Consider the following 15,693-nt stretch of genomic DNA (forward strand, 5'->3'; position numbering starts at 1 on the left):
CTCCTTAGAATTATCACCAAAAAGGTCTATCTTCATTTCATCAGACCAGAGATTTTATTTCTCATAATTTGGGAGTCCTTCATGTGTGTTTAGCAAACTCTATGCAGGCTTTCATACATCTTGAACTGAGGAGAGGCTTCTGTCGGCCCACTCTGCCATACAGGCCCAACTGGTGGAGGGCTGCAGTGACAGTTGACTTTGCGTAACTTTCTCCCATCTCCATACTGCATCCCTGGAGCTCAGCCACAGTGATTTTGGCCTTCTTCTTTCATCTCTCACCAAGGTTATTCTACCACTATTGTTCAGTTTGGCAGGTCTGGGAAGACTTCTGGTGGTCCCAAACTTCTTCCATTTAAGGATTATGGAGGCCACTGTGCTATTAGGAACCTTCAGTACTGCTGAAATTCTGACATGCACTGTGTGTTGTGAGGTCTTATATAGATAGGTGTGTCTTTCCAAATCAAGTCCTATCAGTTAAATTAAACACAGCTGGACTCCAATGGAGGTGTAGAATCATCTCAAGGAGGATCACAGGAAATGGACAGCATGTGACTTAAATATGAGTGTCTGAGCAAAGGGTCTAAATACTTGTGACCATGTGATATTTAAGTTTTTACTTTTTATTAGATTTTCAAAAATTTCTATATTTCTGTTTTTTTCCATCAAGATGGGGTGCAGAGTGTACATTAATGTGAAAAAATTAACTTTTTTGAATTTACCAAATGGCTGCAATGAAACAAAAAGTGAAAAATTTAAAGGGGTCTGTTAAGCGACAGGATTCTCAGCCTTATCTGTTTCTGAGATCCCCCATTCAGGTTCTGCTGAGCATAGACGTCGGTACCTGCATCTTGCTCAGGATCGTGGTGTTCGTTTGGTTACTGCTGGCTCTCCAGCCAAGTCTATGGTAACCAGCAATAGGCAGCGGGGACCTGACGCTCTGGAGTCTAAGTCCAGAAATCACCTTACTGAGCATGTCCGTGATGTGGCATTTTCCTATTGGTGGTCGGACGTCTCCGGCTCTGGTGATGTGGCAGCTCCGGATTGGTCCGAGGTCGATGTCTTGGTCAACTGGGCGTGAGTGTTTGGGGTGGAGCTTTCTGTATAAAAGACTCCCAATGGTGCCCACATTCACATTAGTATCATTTGTGTGTCGCTATGTGAGTGAAGACATACCACTCTGTCTGCAAGCGTCGTATATATGTCTAGCTTTGAGACAGTACACATAGGCAGGCAGCTAGCGTCAGAGGGTGCAATTAGCCATTTAGCTTAGCATCGGTTACCTACATGTGTGCAGTTAGCACAGTAGAGTTCCAGAGCAAGCTCAACCCTAGTCAGGGTATTAAGGTCAGCATCTGTTTCATTTCTGTGTGCGATTGACACAGCTCAGTTGCAGTGATAGTTCAGTTCACGTTCTTGTCTTGCGATGTTTAACAGGACAGAATACTTAGTCCTCATTTGTACTGTTCCTTCCTGTGGAGAAACAGAGCTTGGAACTCAGCGTCCTGTTCACACTGAGTGGCGTTAACCCAGTGTGTACAAGTAATCGCTCGCCATGTGTTCTGTCATTGTTCACTGGCAGCAGTTTCCCATCTCTGCATGGTGGACGAGTTGCGATTGCACTTTATTATTTATTTCATTTGGTACATTCTGCCAACCCTAACAGGGTCTGAATACTTTCCATACCGAATGTAGGATGAGTCACCAAGACGAAGCAAGAAGAAGGACGGAATCGCAAGTAGTGATGCACTAGACCAAAACAGCGATACCCATTAGACCCAACCACCCTGTAAGTGGGCATTATAAAATGTGCTTTTCTTGTATTGCAAGTTGGATTGGGAGCACATACTGAATACGGCATATATGCTGTAAATCAGGGCTGAAAAGTCTTATCTCATGAGATAAACCTGGTGACAGGTTCCCTTCAACTCTTCATTCACTAGGTCATGAATTAACTTCTTAAGGCCCCTTTCACAAGTCCATTTTATGTATTACACATGTCAGGTTTATCATTCTTTTATTTAAGAACAATTGCAGCCAGCGGCTGTAGAATACCTCGATCATCCGCACCTACTGTCATTGTTATTGGCGGCAGCAGGTGTCGAATGATTGGGTAGCAGTCCCAAAAGCCCCCATCTGTTGTCATTCAGACTTTAATATAACGCTCATCATTGACCTCTGCTCGCCGGCAGAGCAGGGGAGAATGATGACAGCCGGCTTACTGTAGCGCTTCTTCCCCGATGCTGATGTGTGTCACACGAAGGAAAGCAATGTGTGTTCTCCATGTGCACGTGTGTGGGACATTTTGCCGTCCACGCTAATGGCATGTCAGCATGTTTTGCCCACGTGGAAACTCACTGACGTGCACAGACCCATTCATTTGAATTGGTCTACGTGTGTATGTGTCTCCATTACGTGTGAAAACTGTCACCACATGTACTGGAGACACTGACATGTGAAAGGTGCCTAAGTGAGAGTCTACATTTGTGGAATGGCTCAGAAGCCGCGCTTTCTCCACACATGGCTGATGCCAGCTCTATTATATTGCTAGGATCAGTCTCTAAGGGTATGTTTCCACGATCAGAAAATGCTGTGGGTTGGATGCTGCATTCATCCGCAGCATCCAACCCTCAGTAGTCAGATATTACAGCATAGTGGATGAGATTTCAAGAAATCCAATCACTACTATGTGTACACAGATACCTCCGGCTTCCCTGCTTAGACGGACATGCGGCGCGTCTTTCCAGACCACAGCATGTCTATTTATCTTGCGGAGATGCTCAGTCTCTGCAAGAAAAATATCACGAGTCCAATGTATTGGGCGAGGTGATTCCGCACAATTCAATGAACACATGCAGAATCACCTGCGTTCAAAAGCTGACAGCACTTTCGATAGAGCGGACATTAACTGTGTCCAAAGCGCTGCCGATTACTGACCATGGGAACATACCCTAACAACGGCGGCTGGAGCTGAGTTCCAATTATGGCAGTTAACCATTTAAGCATTGCTGTCAATCTCAGTAGTAAATAAATTTGCACATGCCAGTGTTCACACACACTGGGTCCCGTTGGCCCCCAGTAACATAATTACGGGAGAATCGATGGTTTACTATAGCAATCGATGGTCTTCTGAACTCCCTCATTGTTGTAATTTAACAATACACAAAATTGACACACCTAAATTTCTTAACTCACTGTGCAAAAAAAAACCTCAAAAGTCTATGTTGATGGAAAATTAATTAAGTTATGGCTCTTGGAAGATGGTGAGTAAAAAACAATAGCTGAAAAATGTCCTTGTTCGTAAAGGGTTAATAGTGCTATGATGATATAACAGTCATCTCTTTTACATATGTGATATCACTCAATTTCACACATAAAAAACATGTAAAAATATGAACTGAACTAATCATTGAACATTGCTGGCCAAGTGTCTGTTCTGGCTCCAATGAACAAATTTACCTGAAGACATCGGTTTCACTGTACCATGGCTGCTGCTGTACCAAAAGGAAAGCTGTGGTTTGGACAATCAATGAAAAGATAAATTGCATGAAAATGGACAGTAATAAAGGAGGGGAGAGAAGCTGTCCCGGGGGTCTGTAAGGAGCCAACTTTGGGGCTGGATGGTTTAAACTCACTAGAAAAAAAAAGAGAAAATATGTTTTATAAACTCACAAAAAACTGACATAAATATGCTACCAATGTGGGTCCAAAATAGCAGCAACATTGGTGAGAACAATTTGATAAAATGTAAAAATATACTTACTAGTCAGGGTAATTGTGATGTTGATAGCCACATCTATCATGAGATACTGAAAATTTGAAAGAAATGTAAATTTCTGAAAAAAAAAAAAAAGATTCATACATTATTTCCTAACATTTGGATATTTTGATTAAGTTATAGATCTCCTTTGTATTTATTAATAACCCCAGAATCCAATAGGATTTGGTGGCTTCTTAATATTAAAGGGTGTGTCAGGCTCTCAGGTACAAGTCTGCATTTACTCTAAGTTACAGCAGACTTGTGAATCCTTACAGGGTTCAGTATGTGTGCTGTCAGGATTCTCCGATGCTGGGAGCGGACAGGCGCATGATCACAAGTATGCGATTTGAATACATGCGATCATGTGCAGACTAAACGTACGCTGGCCTTACTCAAAACAAGTGAATTGAGCAAGGCTGAAAACATCAAGCTAGAATGTAGCCAGAGTATGCAAATCACATTCCTGTGATTACTAATGATGAGCGAGCACTAAATTCTTGGGTGCATGTTGCTCGGGCAGAACACTTTGTAATACTCGGGTACTCAGACAGAACCAGAGCCCAATGTAAGTCTATGGGAGACCCAAGCATTTTTACCGCGATCCCCCCCACTGGGGGTTCTTTTAAGGTCTAAAAGCATCTGAAAATTATGGAAACACTGCTAAAATGACACGGGAACATAATGGCAAATTTCTCTAGAACCATTTCTGAGTCCTAGGTCACAGCTGTAAACAAAGTTGTCAGAGTTTCACGCCATTTTTACAGGCGCACCAAAAAACATACAAAAACGAAACAAAAATGGATTTTGCTGGGAAATATGTTAAGGAACATCCTTTCCAGGGTAATGACTTGTATATAAGGCAAAGTAATTAACTCCAAACAAAAATGTTCCTCCATCACTTGGGTTATGTTCACACGCAGCGTTTTTGATGGGTTTTTCAACATTAGCATTGCTTTCAACCAATACGAATGCATTCACTGGGTAAAGGAAAAATGTCATCCTCAGTGAAGCCATGGGCAGAGTGCCCCATGACTGGGTTTGTAGGGTAAAAAGGGGATAAAATTAATATAGATTGAAGCGCGGGCTCAGAGGGGTCAAAAGTTTAGAGGGGGGTGTTTACAGTTGAGCAGGGTTTATCTGTCTGAGAAGGGGTAGGGGCTATCAATCGGCAAAGGTCCTGTGCCCCCTCACCTTTATCTCCTGCTCCCTGAAGATATGGTAGTGATTGTAGATATTCTAGAGCAGCTAAAAGCTACTGCTGGCAGCCCAGAAGGAGCAAATGTCAGGGATCAGATCGGGGAGATACTGGAAGATCAGGCTGCTGGAGTTGATGAAGATCTTCCTACAGCCCAACATGCACGCAATGTGAGACCAGTGGAAATATTGTCCCCTGATGCAGCTCCTAGGTCTCAGCGGCACCATAGGAGCCCCTCCAGGGACCTTCCTTGTCAGGATCTGGCTGCCCCTGGTCCTGCTCCCAATTGCAGGTCTTGACAAGGTAGGAATCCATACAGGTGGCCGGGACCTTCGGTGGGCGGGGCTTTGCAGGGTCATGTGACCAGGCCTACTACCTCTACTGTCTAAGGCTAGAACAAGATGGTGGCGGCCATTCTCGGCGATGCTCCCGTCAGGGGGGTCTGCTTGGACAGTGAGAGATCCTCCTTCTGCCTCAGCATCTGCAGCGCCCCCAGGCCCTGGGGCTCAAAAATCTTCAATCACGATACCTCATGGTTCCAGACTGCGGGATGTCGGTGAGCCTGCGATTTGCTCCCTGGTCTGAGCAGGGCAGCTTTCCAGGCGGTCCCTGTCAGAGATGCTGAGGAAGATCAGGCCCCCATTCACCCTGCGAGCGATCGTCTGGATTCTGGTTTTCCGGATGGTGGGTCCCAGGCACCGACGCAGCCTGGTGAGAATGTGTCTATGCTATATGCGTCCTCACATAATTCAGTTTCTCCTTGGGCAGTTTTTAGCCAGGCTCAGGATGCTTTGGAGTCAGAAAGGGGTAGTATTGGCAGTTTGTTAGGGAGCATGCGGGAGTTATTAGAGAAATTGGATTGGGCAAAAATTGGCTTACCAGCCTCCCCGATTCCTGTTTGGGTGCCAGGGTCAGATTTTTCGGGTCTTGCTGTTAATCAGGCAGCGAGCGAAGGTTTGCATAGCAGTGGGGTTTCAGTGTCTATTCAAACAGAAAAAGAGGGAGACAGGATAGCGCTGGATGATAGGGCAAACCGGGAAGTGTACATATGTTTTGAGGGTCCTCTCGGAGCCCATCTTAAAAAGGAAGTAAAAGAGAAATATGGAAGGACAAATATGTGGAAATAGTTTCCCTCCTTCCATTAGAAAAATGTAATTTAGATAGGGGAAAGAAGGATGATAGTAAAAAGGAAGAGGACGAGAAGCAGAGGTGGCGGCTTATTCTCCAGACTTTTGTAAATTGGCTTCAAGCCTTTGCCATTTTAGCTAGTGTGATAGGGGAGAAGGCACCCGAGAATTGCTCCGAGGCTTTTCTGCTACATGGATGTATCGGCAAGGCTCATTGCACCTTTGGGGGGCAAACCTGGTTAAAGTATGATGAGCAGTTTCGGCAGAGAAAAGCTGTCAGGCCTACAATAAGGTGGGACCAGAAGGATATAGGTCTATGGCTAAAGGTAACATAGTAACATAGTAACATAGTTAGTAAGGCCGAAAAAAGACATTTGTCCATCCAGTTCAGCCTATATTCCATCATAATAAATCCCCAGATCTACGTCCTTCTACAGAACCTAATTGTATGATACAATATTGTTCTGCTCCAGGAAGACATCCAGGCCTCTCTTGAACCCCTCGACTGAGTTCGCCATCACCACCTCCTCAGGCAAGCAATTCCAGATTCTCACTGCCCTAACAGTAAAGAATCCTCTTCTATGTTGGTGGAAAAACCTTCTCTCCTCCAGACGCAAAGAATGCCCCCTTGTGCCCGTCACCTTCCTTGGTATAAACAGATCCTCAGCGAGATATTTGTATTGTCCCCTTATATACTTATACATGGTTATTAGATCGCCCCTCAGTCGTCTTTTTTCTAGACTAAATAATCCTAATTTCGCTAATCTATCTGGGTATTGTAGTTCTCCCATCCCCTTTATTAATTTTGTTGCCCTCCTTTGTACTCTCTCTAGTTCCATTATATCCTTCCTGAGCACCGGTGCCCAAAACTGGACACAGTACTCCATGTGCGGTCTAACTAGGGATTTGTACAGAGGCAGTATAATGCTCTCATCATGTGTATCCAGACCTCTTTTAATGCACCCCATGATCCTGTTTGCCTTGGCAGCTGCTGCCTGGCACTGGCTGCTCCAGGTAAGTTTATCATTAACTAGGATCCCCAAGTCCTTCTCCCTGTCAGATTTACCCAGTGGTTTCCCATTCAGTGTGTAATGGTGACATTGATTCCTTCTTCCCATGTGTATAACCTTACATTTATCATTGTTAAACCTCATCTGCCACCTTTCAGCCCAAGTTTCCAACTTATCCAGATCCATCTGTAGCAGAATACTATCTTCTCTTGTATTAACTGCTTTACATAGTTTTGTATCATCTGCAAATATCGATATTTTACTGTGTAAACCTTCTACCAGATCATTAATGAATATGTTGAAGAGAACAGGTCCCAATACTGACCCCTGCGGTACCCCACTGGTCCCAGCGACCCAGTTAGAGACTATACCATTTATAACCACCCTCTGCTTTCTATCACTAAGCCAGTTACTAACCCATTTACACACAATTTCCCCCAGACCAAGCATTCTCATTTTGTGTACCAACCTCTTGTTTGGGATTAGTTTTACTCTCCTTAGCAATGTGCTTCTCTGTTTCCTTTTTGGCAGCTTTAATTAGTTTTTTAGATAAAGTATTTTTCTCCCTATAGTTTTTTAGAGCTTCAATGGTGCCATCCTGCTTTAGTAGTGCAAATGCTTTCTTTTTACTGTTAATTGCCTGTCTTACTTCTTTGTTTAGCCACATTGGGTTTTTCCTATTTCTAGTCCTTTTATTCCCACAAGGTATAAACCGCTTACACTGCCTATTTAGGATGTTCTTAAACATTTCCCATTTATTATCTGTATTATTAGTTCTGAGGATATTGTCCCAGTCTACCAGATTAAGGGCATCTCTAAGCTGGTCAAACTTTGCCTTCCTAAAGTTCAGTGTTTTTGTGACTCCCTGACAAGTCCCCCTAGTGAAAGACAGGTGAAACTGTACAATATTGTGGTCGCTATTTCCTAGATGCCCGACCACCTGCAGATTTGTTATTCTGTCAGGTCTATTAGATAGTATTAGGTCTAAAAGTGCTGCTCCTCTGGTTGGATTCTGCACCAATTGTGAAAGATAATTTTTCTTGGTTATTAGCAGAAACCTGTTGCCTTTATGGGTTTCACAGGTTTCTGTTTCCCAGTTAATATCCGGGTAGTTAAAGTCCCCCATAACCAGGACCTCATTATGGGTTGCAGCTTGGTGATGGCACCTGCCCATTATGGTCAGTCCTTTTCTGGGGAGCTGGGGAACACAGCCAGCATATAGTGGGGGGCACGACCAAACGGAACCTGCAGGAGCAAGGCAGGGAGCATGTCAGCAGTTCAATGAGGGCCAGTGCAAGTTCGAAGGGAGCTGTAAATTTAAGCAGCAGTGTTAAGGATGTGGAGGCTCTTCACATGGGTTGTCGCATTGTTTCAAGAAAGGGAAATTTAGATTTAGGCGGATTCTGCAAAAGGGAGCGAGTCCAGTGAATAGTCACACTATGGTCTCCTATCTAAATAGGGAACCAAAAGGGGTTACGGTGGTTTTGTTGGAGGAAGGTTTTGGTTTTAAGATTCCCTCCCCACCATATGCAGTGCCTTTTAAGTTGAAGGATTTGTTGTTGGCTCATCAGCATCCCGAGGTTGTTAATAAAAAGATTATGCATGAAGTATCATGTGGAAGGATGGCAGGTCCTTTTAAAGAGCCCTCCTTGGATAATTTGGTGGTTTCTCCCTTGGGGGGGAGTACCAAAGAAAGAGCAAAATAAATTCTGGCTTATTCAGCATTTATCATTTCCTAAAGGTTTATCGGTTAACGAAGGCATAGACCCGGAGCTTTGCTCTGTGGTTTATACATCCTTTGATGCAGCAATTGTTTTGGTTAAGGAGTATGATCAGGGGGCATTGTTACCCAAAACCGATATAGAGTCTGCTTTCCGTTTGTTGCCAGTGCATCCAGATAGATTATATTTGTTGGGTTGATTTTGAGAGGGTGTTTATTTTGTGGATAGGTGTCTGCCCATTGGTTGCTCCATTTTTTTGTTCCTATTGTTAAGCATTTAGTTCATTTTTGGAGTGGGTGGTTTGCAACATAGCCAGGATAACATCAGTTATTAACTACCTCAATGATTTTTTATTTATCAGGCTGCCCGGTTCACGATTTGCCAGTTATTGTTACGGTCTATGGAGTGGGTAGCTGGGCACTTTGGAGTTTCACAGGCACAAGAAAAGACAAAAGGGCCATGTACACGTATTAGTTTTTTGGGCATCACTATCGACACCAAGAAGATGGAGTGTAGGTTGTTCTGATGAAAAAATCATGGCTTTGCACACCAAAGTGCGCAGGGTGGGCCGACTCAAAAAAATCCAGTTGATGGACCTAAAGTCATTACTGGGAAAACTTAATTTTGCATGCCGGATTATGCCCATGGGACTGGTTTTTTCACGTCGCTTGGCACATCATCTCCTAGGCATTATATCTGTTTAAGGAAGGAACTTAGGGAGGATTTGTCAGTTTGGGAAGGTTTCCTTGAAAAGTATAATGACCGGTCACTAATGATCACTGAGTTGGTGGAGGATTTTGACTGCGAACTGTTTACCGACACGGCAGGTAGTACAGATGTCTGTGCTTATTGCAAGGGTCACTGGTGCGTAGGAGAATGGCCGAAGACCTGGGTGGAAGCAGGATTTACAAAGTATCACAAAGTATTTACAAAGAATTGGGGTTGGAAGAGGACCTCGTGGGTGTTTTACTTTGTTGGTTAAGTTCGATGGCGGCAGAAAGGTGGTCTATTTCAAGAGTTAATTGTGTTATGGCAGGAATAGCATTTGGTTTCAAGTTTAGGGGTTTGGTGGATATTACTAAGCATTTTCTTGTAGGTCAGGCACTGAAAGGGTTTAGAAAGGGTCTCACTAGGATGGACAGTCGGAGGCCAGTATCATTCAAGCTTCTGGATGAATTAGGGGGCATTTTGGCACGAGTATGCAGTTCTCAGTTTGAAGAGACTTTGTTTTGACTGGCGCTTACGTGGGCATTTTTTTGGCCATGAGAATAGGAGAGTTGGTTTCCCCATCTTAGGCTAAGGGGGTTGGATATTAAGTCAGGATGCAGCTTTTATTAGCTGATTCAGTAGAGTTTTTGGTGTGGTGGTCAAAAATAGATCAAGCTGAAAGAGGGAAGAGGGTTGTTTGGGGGGCATTGAGGGGATCAAAAATGTATCCAGTAGAGTGTTTTAAAAGTTATTTGGGTTTAGGAGTGGATCATTCAGGCCCATTGATAGATACCAATAAATGTAAAATACTAATATAATCAAATAGATCAGAGACAGTGTGACATAGGAGAAAAAAGACAAACATAGTTCTTGTATGTACTAAGAGAAGCATAGAGTCTAGATAACGTGAAGCAATTATCCTCCTCTACTTTTCCTTGGTAGACTTCACCTGGAATACTGTGAGAATACTGTTAAAAAAAGACATTGAGTGGAGCAAGTTCAGAGATGAGCTACCAAAATGGTGAGCGGACTGCAAACTATGTCCTACACGGAATGGTTAAAGGATCTGGGAATGTTTAGCGTGCAAAAAAAAGGATAAGCGGAGATGTATAGTGGCATGTAAAAGTTGGTCAAAATTACTGTTATTGTGAACAGTTAAGCAAGTTGAAGATGAGATAATCTCCAAAAGGTCTAAAGATAAAGATGACAGATTTGCTTTGAATTTTAGACAAAAAAAAATATTTTGTAATTTTTTACATTTTAAAAATTACAAAAAGGAAAACTGGGCCTATGCAAAAGTTTTTTTGCACCCTTCGGGATTTGTGTGCTCAGATAACTTTGACAGAGGATTCTTTACAGTTACAGCAGTCAGAATTACTACCACAAGAGGTACTGTAGTAATGGCAGACACTAACAGCTTTTAAAAAGGGGCTAGTTGATTTCCTCAATGCATATAACATTGTGGGTTATAGTTAAGTTAGTTAGAAAAATGCACAGTTGGTGGAGGAAGGTTAAACTTGTTGTACTTTTTTCCACCTATGTAACCAAGTAAGGTTTCAGACCTTATTTAGCCTGTAATGGTTATGGCTAGGGTTGAGCAAAACAGATCGGCACTTTTCAAAAGTCGCCGACTTTTAGCAAAGTCGGGTTTCGTGAAACCCGACCCGATCCCACTCTGGGATCGGGTCGGCGGACGGCGATCTCTAATTAAAAGTCAGGTTTCATTATATATATATATATATCATTCAGACACATATATATATATATATATATATATATATATAAATATATATATATTTATATTAACTTCAGCGCGATATAGCAGGAAAGCCGGTAATTCAATTACCGGCTTTTCATTTCTCCTGCCAAAACCCAACATAATTTGAGACATGGTTTACATACAGTAAACCATGTCATATCCCCCTTTTTTCTGCATATTTCACACTACTAATGTTAGTAGTGTGTATGTGCAAAATTTCAGCGCTCTAGCTCTTAAATTCAAAGGTTAAATCGCGGAAAAAATTGGCGTGGGCTCCCGCGCAATTTTCTCCGCCAGAGTAGTAAAGCCAGTGACTGAGGGCAGATATTAATAGCCTGGAGAGGGTCCACGGTTATTGGCCCCCCCTGGCTAAAAACACCTGCCCCCAGCCACCCCAGAAAAGGCACATCTGTAAGATGCGCCTATTCTGGTACTTGGCCACTCACTTCTCATTCCCGTGTAGCGGTGGGATATGGGGTAATGAAGGGTTAATGCCACCTTTCTATTGTAAGGTGACATTAAGCCAGATTAATGATGGAGAGGCGTCAATTCTGACACCTATCCATTATTAAACCATTTGCATTAAATGGTTAAAAATAAATACACACATTATTAAAAAGTATTTTAATGAAATAAAAACACAGGTTGTTTTAATATTTAATTGTACGCTCAATCCACTCGCTGAAGACCCTAGCTCTGTAACAAATAAAAAATAATAAACCAACAATATCCATACCTTCCGTAGATCTGTAACGTCCCACGTTGTAAATCCATCTGAAGGGGTTAAAATATTTTACAGCCACAAGCTCTGCTAATGCAGCTGTGCTTGTGGCTGTATACCCCAGCGAATGAACGTAATGTAGGTCAATGACCTATAGTTACCTTCATTCGCGGTGATGCGCCCCCTGCTGGATGTCCTCATATGACCTAGAGCCTGGGTTTATTATTTTTTATTTGTTACAGAGCGAGGGTCTTCAGCGAGTGGATTGAGCGTACAATAACTTATTACAACAAACGGTGTGTTTATTTCATTAAAATACTTTTTAATATTGTGTGTGTGTTTATTTTTAACTCTTTGATACAATTGGATTAATAATGGATAGGTGTCATAATTGACGCCTCTCCATTATTAATCTGGCTTAATGTCACCTTACAATAGCAAGGTGGCATTAACCCTTCATTACCCCATATCCCACCGCTACACGGGAATGGGAAGAGAGTGGCCAAGTGCCAGAATAGGCGCAACTTCCAGATGTGCCTTTTCTGGGGTGGCTGTGGGCAGATGTTTTTAGCCAGGGGGGAACCAAAAACCGTGGACCCTCTCCAGGCTGTTAATATCTGCCCTCAGTCACTGGCTTTACTACTCTGGCGGAGAAAATTGCGCGGGAGCCCACGCCAATTTTTCCGCGATTTAACCCTTAAATTTAAGAGCTAGAGCGCCGAAATTTTTCATATACACACTACTAACGTTAGTAGTGTGGAATATGCAAAAAAAGGGGGATATGACATGGTTTACTGTATGTAAACCATGTCTCATATCATGTCGGGTTTTGGCAGGAGAAATGAAAAGCCGGTAATTGAATTACCAGCTTTTCTGCTATATCGCCCTGAAGGAAATGTAAAAAAAAAAAAAAACCATAGACTTACATTGGGTTTCGAGTTTCGGCCGATCCCCGACCACGACTTTTCAATAGGATCGGCCGATTTCATTCGACCCGACTTTTGAGAAAGTCGGGTTTCGTGAAACCCGACTCGACCCTGAAATACTAAAAGTCGCTCAACACTAGTTATGGCTTCTTCACTATCATCATTAGGAAAGGCAAGGTGATGCAAATCTTCATAAAAACCCAGCCTCCTCTATGCTTGTATAAAAAACAGCAGCCATGGATTTTTCTAAACAGCTACCTAGCAACTCAGAGAATGCAAATGTTTGTCTTTGCCCAGCACCAGGTAATATTTATTATATACTCTTGTGCTCTGCTATTCTTATGGAACAAAGGAAAAGAAAAAGAATCATGCATAATTGGTGCGCACACCTAATATATGTGGTATAAATACAAGTTTATTAGCACCTGCTGACAAACCATTAAAAACAAGTAAAAAAACAACCATAGTTGCATAACAACCCTGGATATTGTATCAAATCCACACCAGATATGCAATAGTACAATATATATTTGAGATTTGTCAATTCAAACAGAAGTAAACACAAATAACTTGGGCTGTTATATTGTATAGGATTATAAACCATACCAAAAACAAGCATAATAGTGGTCAGAGTGATAAGGCTGAAAATAGATGTATGGATGGACGTTCCCAAGATCCTAAACAAAGAAAACCATATGACTGAAACAGAAAATGTGTATATGGAGATACTCAGTACTGGATCCGGTCGTTATTAAAGGGGTGGTCACGGTGGCGGCAACCTGGGCGCCCAAGTAAAAGGGATAGTCTTTAAAGGGATTTGTAAAGTGGTAAAAGTTTGTGATGCCACCTGTAGTAGTCTGTCAGGAGCGACTGATGCTGCTTAAAGGGGTCCTCTGGGGGTGATGGTAGTGCAGCAAAGATAGTATCGCTTCCCACAGGTGAAGCTGGGTCCTCAGGGCTCCCGGTGTTTGGCTTGGATGGTGTGGTGCCAGAATAAACAGAGTACACAGGGTTGCAGTCTCTTTACCTAGTTTACTGAAAGCAGACAGTCTCAATCCAGTGTACTGGCAACAGGTGATGGTTTGGTCCGGTCAGCCTTGAAGCAATGGTGGACCCCTCTCCCCAGGTGAGGTTTGTAAGCCTTTCTTCTTGCGCTCTTATGCGAGGTCCTTGCTGCCTGTGGCTCCTTTACAAAGTCCTCTGTCTACTGTCCTGGGACAGTACTCCATATTGTGGGAAATGTGAGCCTTTTTACAGGGCCTCTATCATGACCCGGGCTATATGTATTGCTGCACCTTCGGGTGTAGGTGCGGACAAACGACTTACAATCTTCTGTCCTTCCAGTTCTGCTGTGAGATGTGAAGTACGACACAGCCTCGGGCTCCAGGTGCCTGGTTCCTGTGCTTCAGCTCAGAGGGTGCCCAGTCACATTTCCCCTCCAGCTCCATTATTCTCCTTTTCTTCTCCCCTCTTACATTTGCTGTCACTGCAACCCATCTGCTTCTCTTTTGTCCTGGAGCTGCAGCACCATACGTGGCTGCACCGACCACTCTCTGCTCTCGCTCATCTCTCTTCCACTATCTGCTACCAACTCCCTAACTCCTCCAGACCAGAATATACAGTGCATTACAAAAGTATTCGGCCCCCTGGAACTTTTCAACCTTTTCCCACATATCATACTTCAAACATAAAGATACTAAATGTAAATTTTTGGTGAGGAATCAAAAACAAGTGGAACACAATTGTAAAGTTGAATGAAATTTATTGATTATTTTAAATTTTTGTGTAAATTCAAAAACTGAAAAGTGGGGCGTGCAATATTATTAGGCCCCTTTACTTTCAGTGCAGCAAACTCACTCCAGAAGTTCATTGTGGATCTCTGAATGATCCAATGTTGTCGAAAATGCCTAATGATGATAAATATAATCCACCTGTGTGCAATCAAGTCTCCGTATAAATGCACCTGCTCTGTGATAGTCTCAGGGTTCTGTTTGAAGCACAGAGAGCATCACGAAGACCAAGTAACACAACAGGCAGGTCCATGATACTGTTGTGGAGAAATTTAAAGCCGGATTTGGATACAAAATGATTTCCAAAACTTTAAAGGGAACCTGTCACACCCCCCCAGGCTTTTTTAACTAAAAGAGCCACCTTGTGCGGCGCCTGCACTCTTTTCTCCTGCCTTGGGCAGGCGCAGTGAGCGCTGCCCGTCTGTCCTCATATGCAGTCTAGCTGACTGTGCCTGTACGGACGCCCTGCCTGTGAAACCCAGCCCCATAGTATGAATAAATAAGAAGACACTGCGGGGCTGGGATTCACAGGCAGGGCGTCCGCACAGGCGCAGTCAGCTGGACTGCATATGAGGACAGACGGGCAGCGCTCACTGAGCCTGCCCAAGGCAGGAGAAAAGAGCACAGGCGCCGGCTCATTTCAAAACAGCGATGAGGAGGCGGCGCCCGGCGCCAACAAGATTTGGGTGATGGCTGTGTGGCGTCTGCAGCAGGGGGGAAAGACCTGCCACTGCATAAATCTGGCCTTTATGGAAGAGTGGCAAGAAGAAAGCCATTTCTCAAAGATATCCATAAAATGTGTTGTTTAAAGTTTGCAACAAGCCACCTGGGAGACACACCAAACATGTGAAAGAAGGTGCTCTGGTCAGATGAAACCAAAATCAAGCTTTTTTGCAACAATGCCAAATGATAAGCTTGGCGTAAAGGCAACACAGCTCATCACTTTGAACACACCATCACCACTGTCAAATATGGTGGT

General features: G+C 43.3%; 1 protein-coding gene across 1 annotated transcript in view; it reads right to left on the reverse strand.

Annotated features, from left to right (window-relative positions):
- LOC138638117 (probable cation-transporting ATPase 13A4) overlaps window positions 1-15,693 on the reverse strand; it is a 627,752-nt gene that overhangs the window by 83,552 nt on the left and 528,507 nt on the right. Inside the window, exons 25-26 of the mRNA XM_069727139.1 lie at window positions 3,761-3,833; window positions 3,457-3,631 (exon numbers count right to left, since the gene is read on the reverse strand). Coding sequence (XP_069583240.1) covers window positions 3,457-3,631; window positions 3,761-3,833 — 248 coding nt within the window. The remainder of the gene's footprint in view (window positions 1-3,456; window positions 3,632-3,760; window positions 3,834-15,693) is intronic.

This window comes from Ranitomeya imitator, chromosome 5, assembly GCF_032444005.1.
Source record: "Ranitomeya imitator isolate aRanImi1 chromosome 5, aRanImi1.pri, whole genome shotgun sequence".
NCBI classification, from domain to species: domain Eukaryota; kingdom Metazoa; phylum Chordata; class Amphibia; order Anura; family Dendrobatidae; genus Ranitomeya; species Ranitomeya imitator.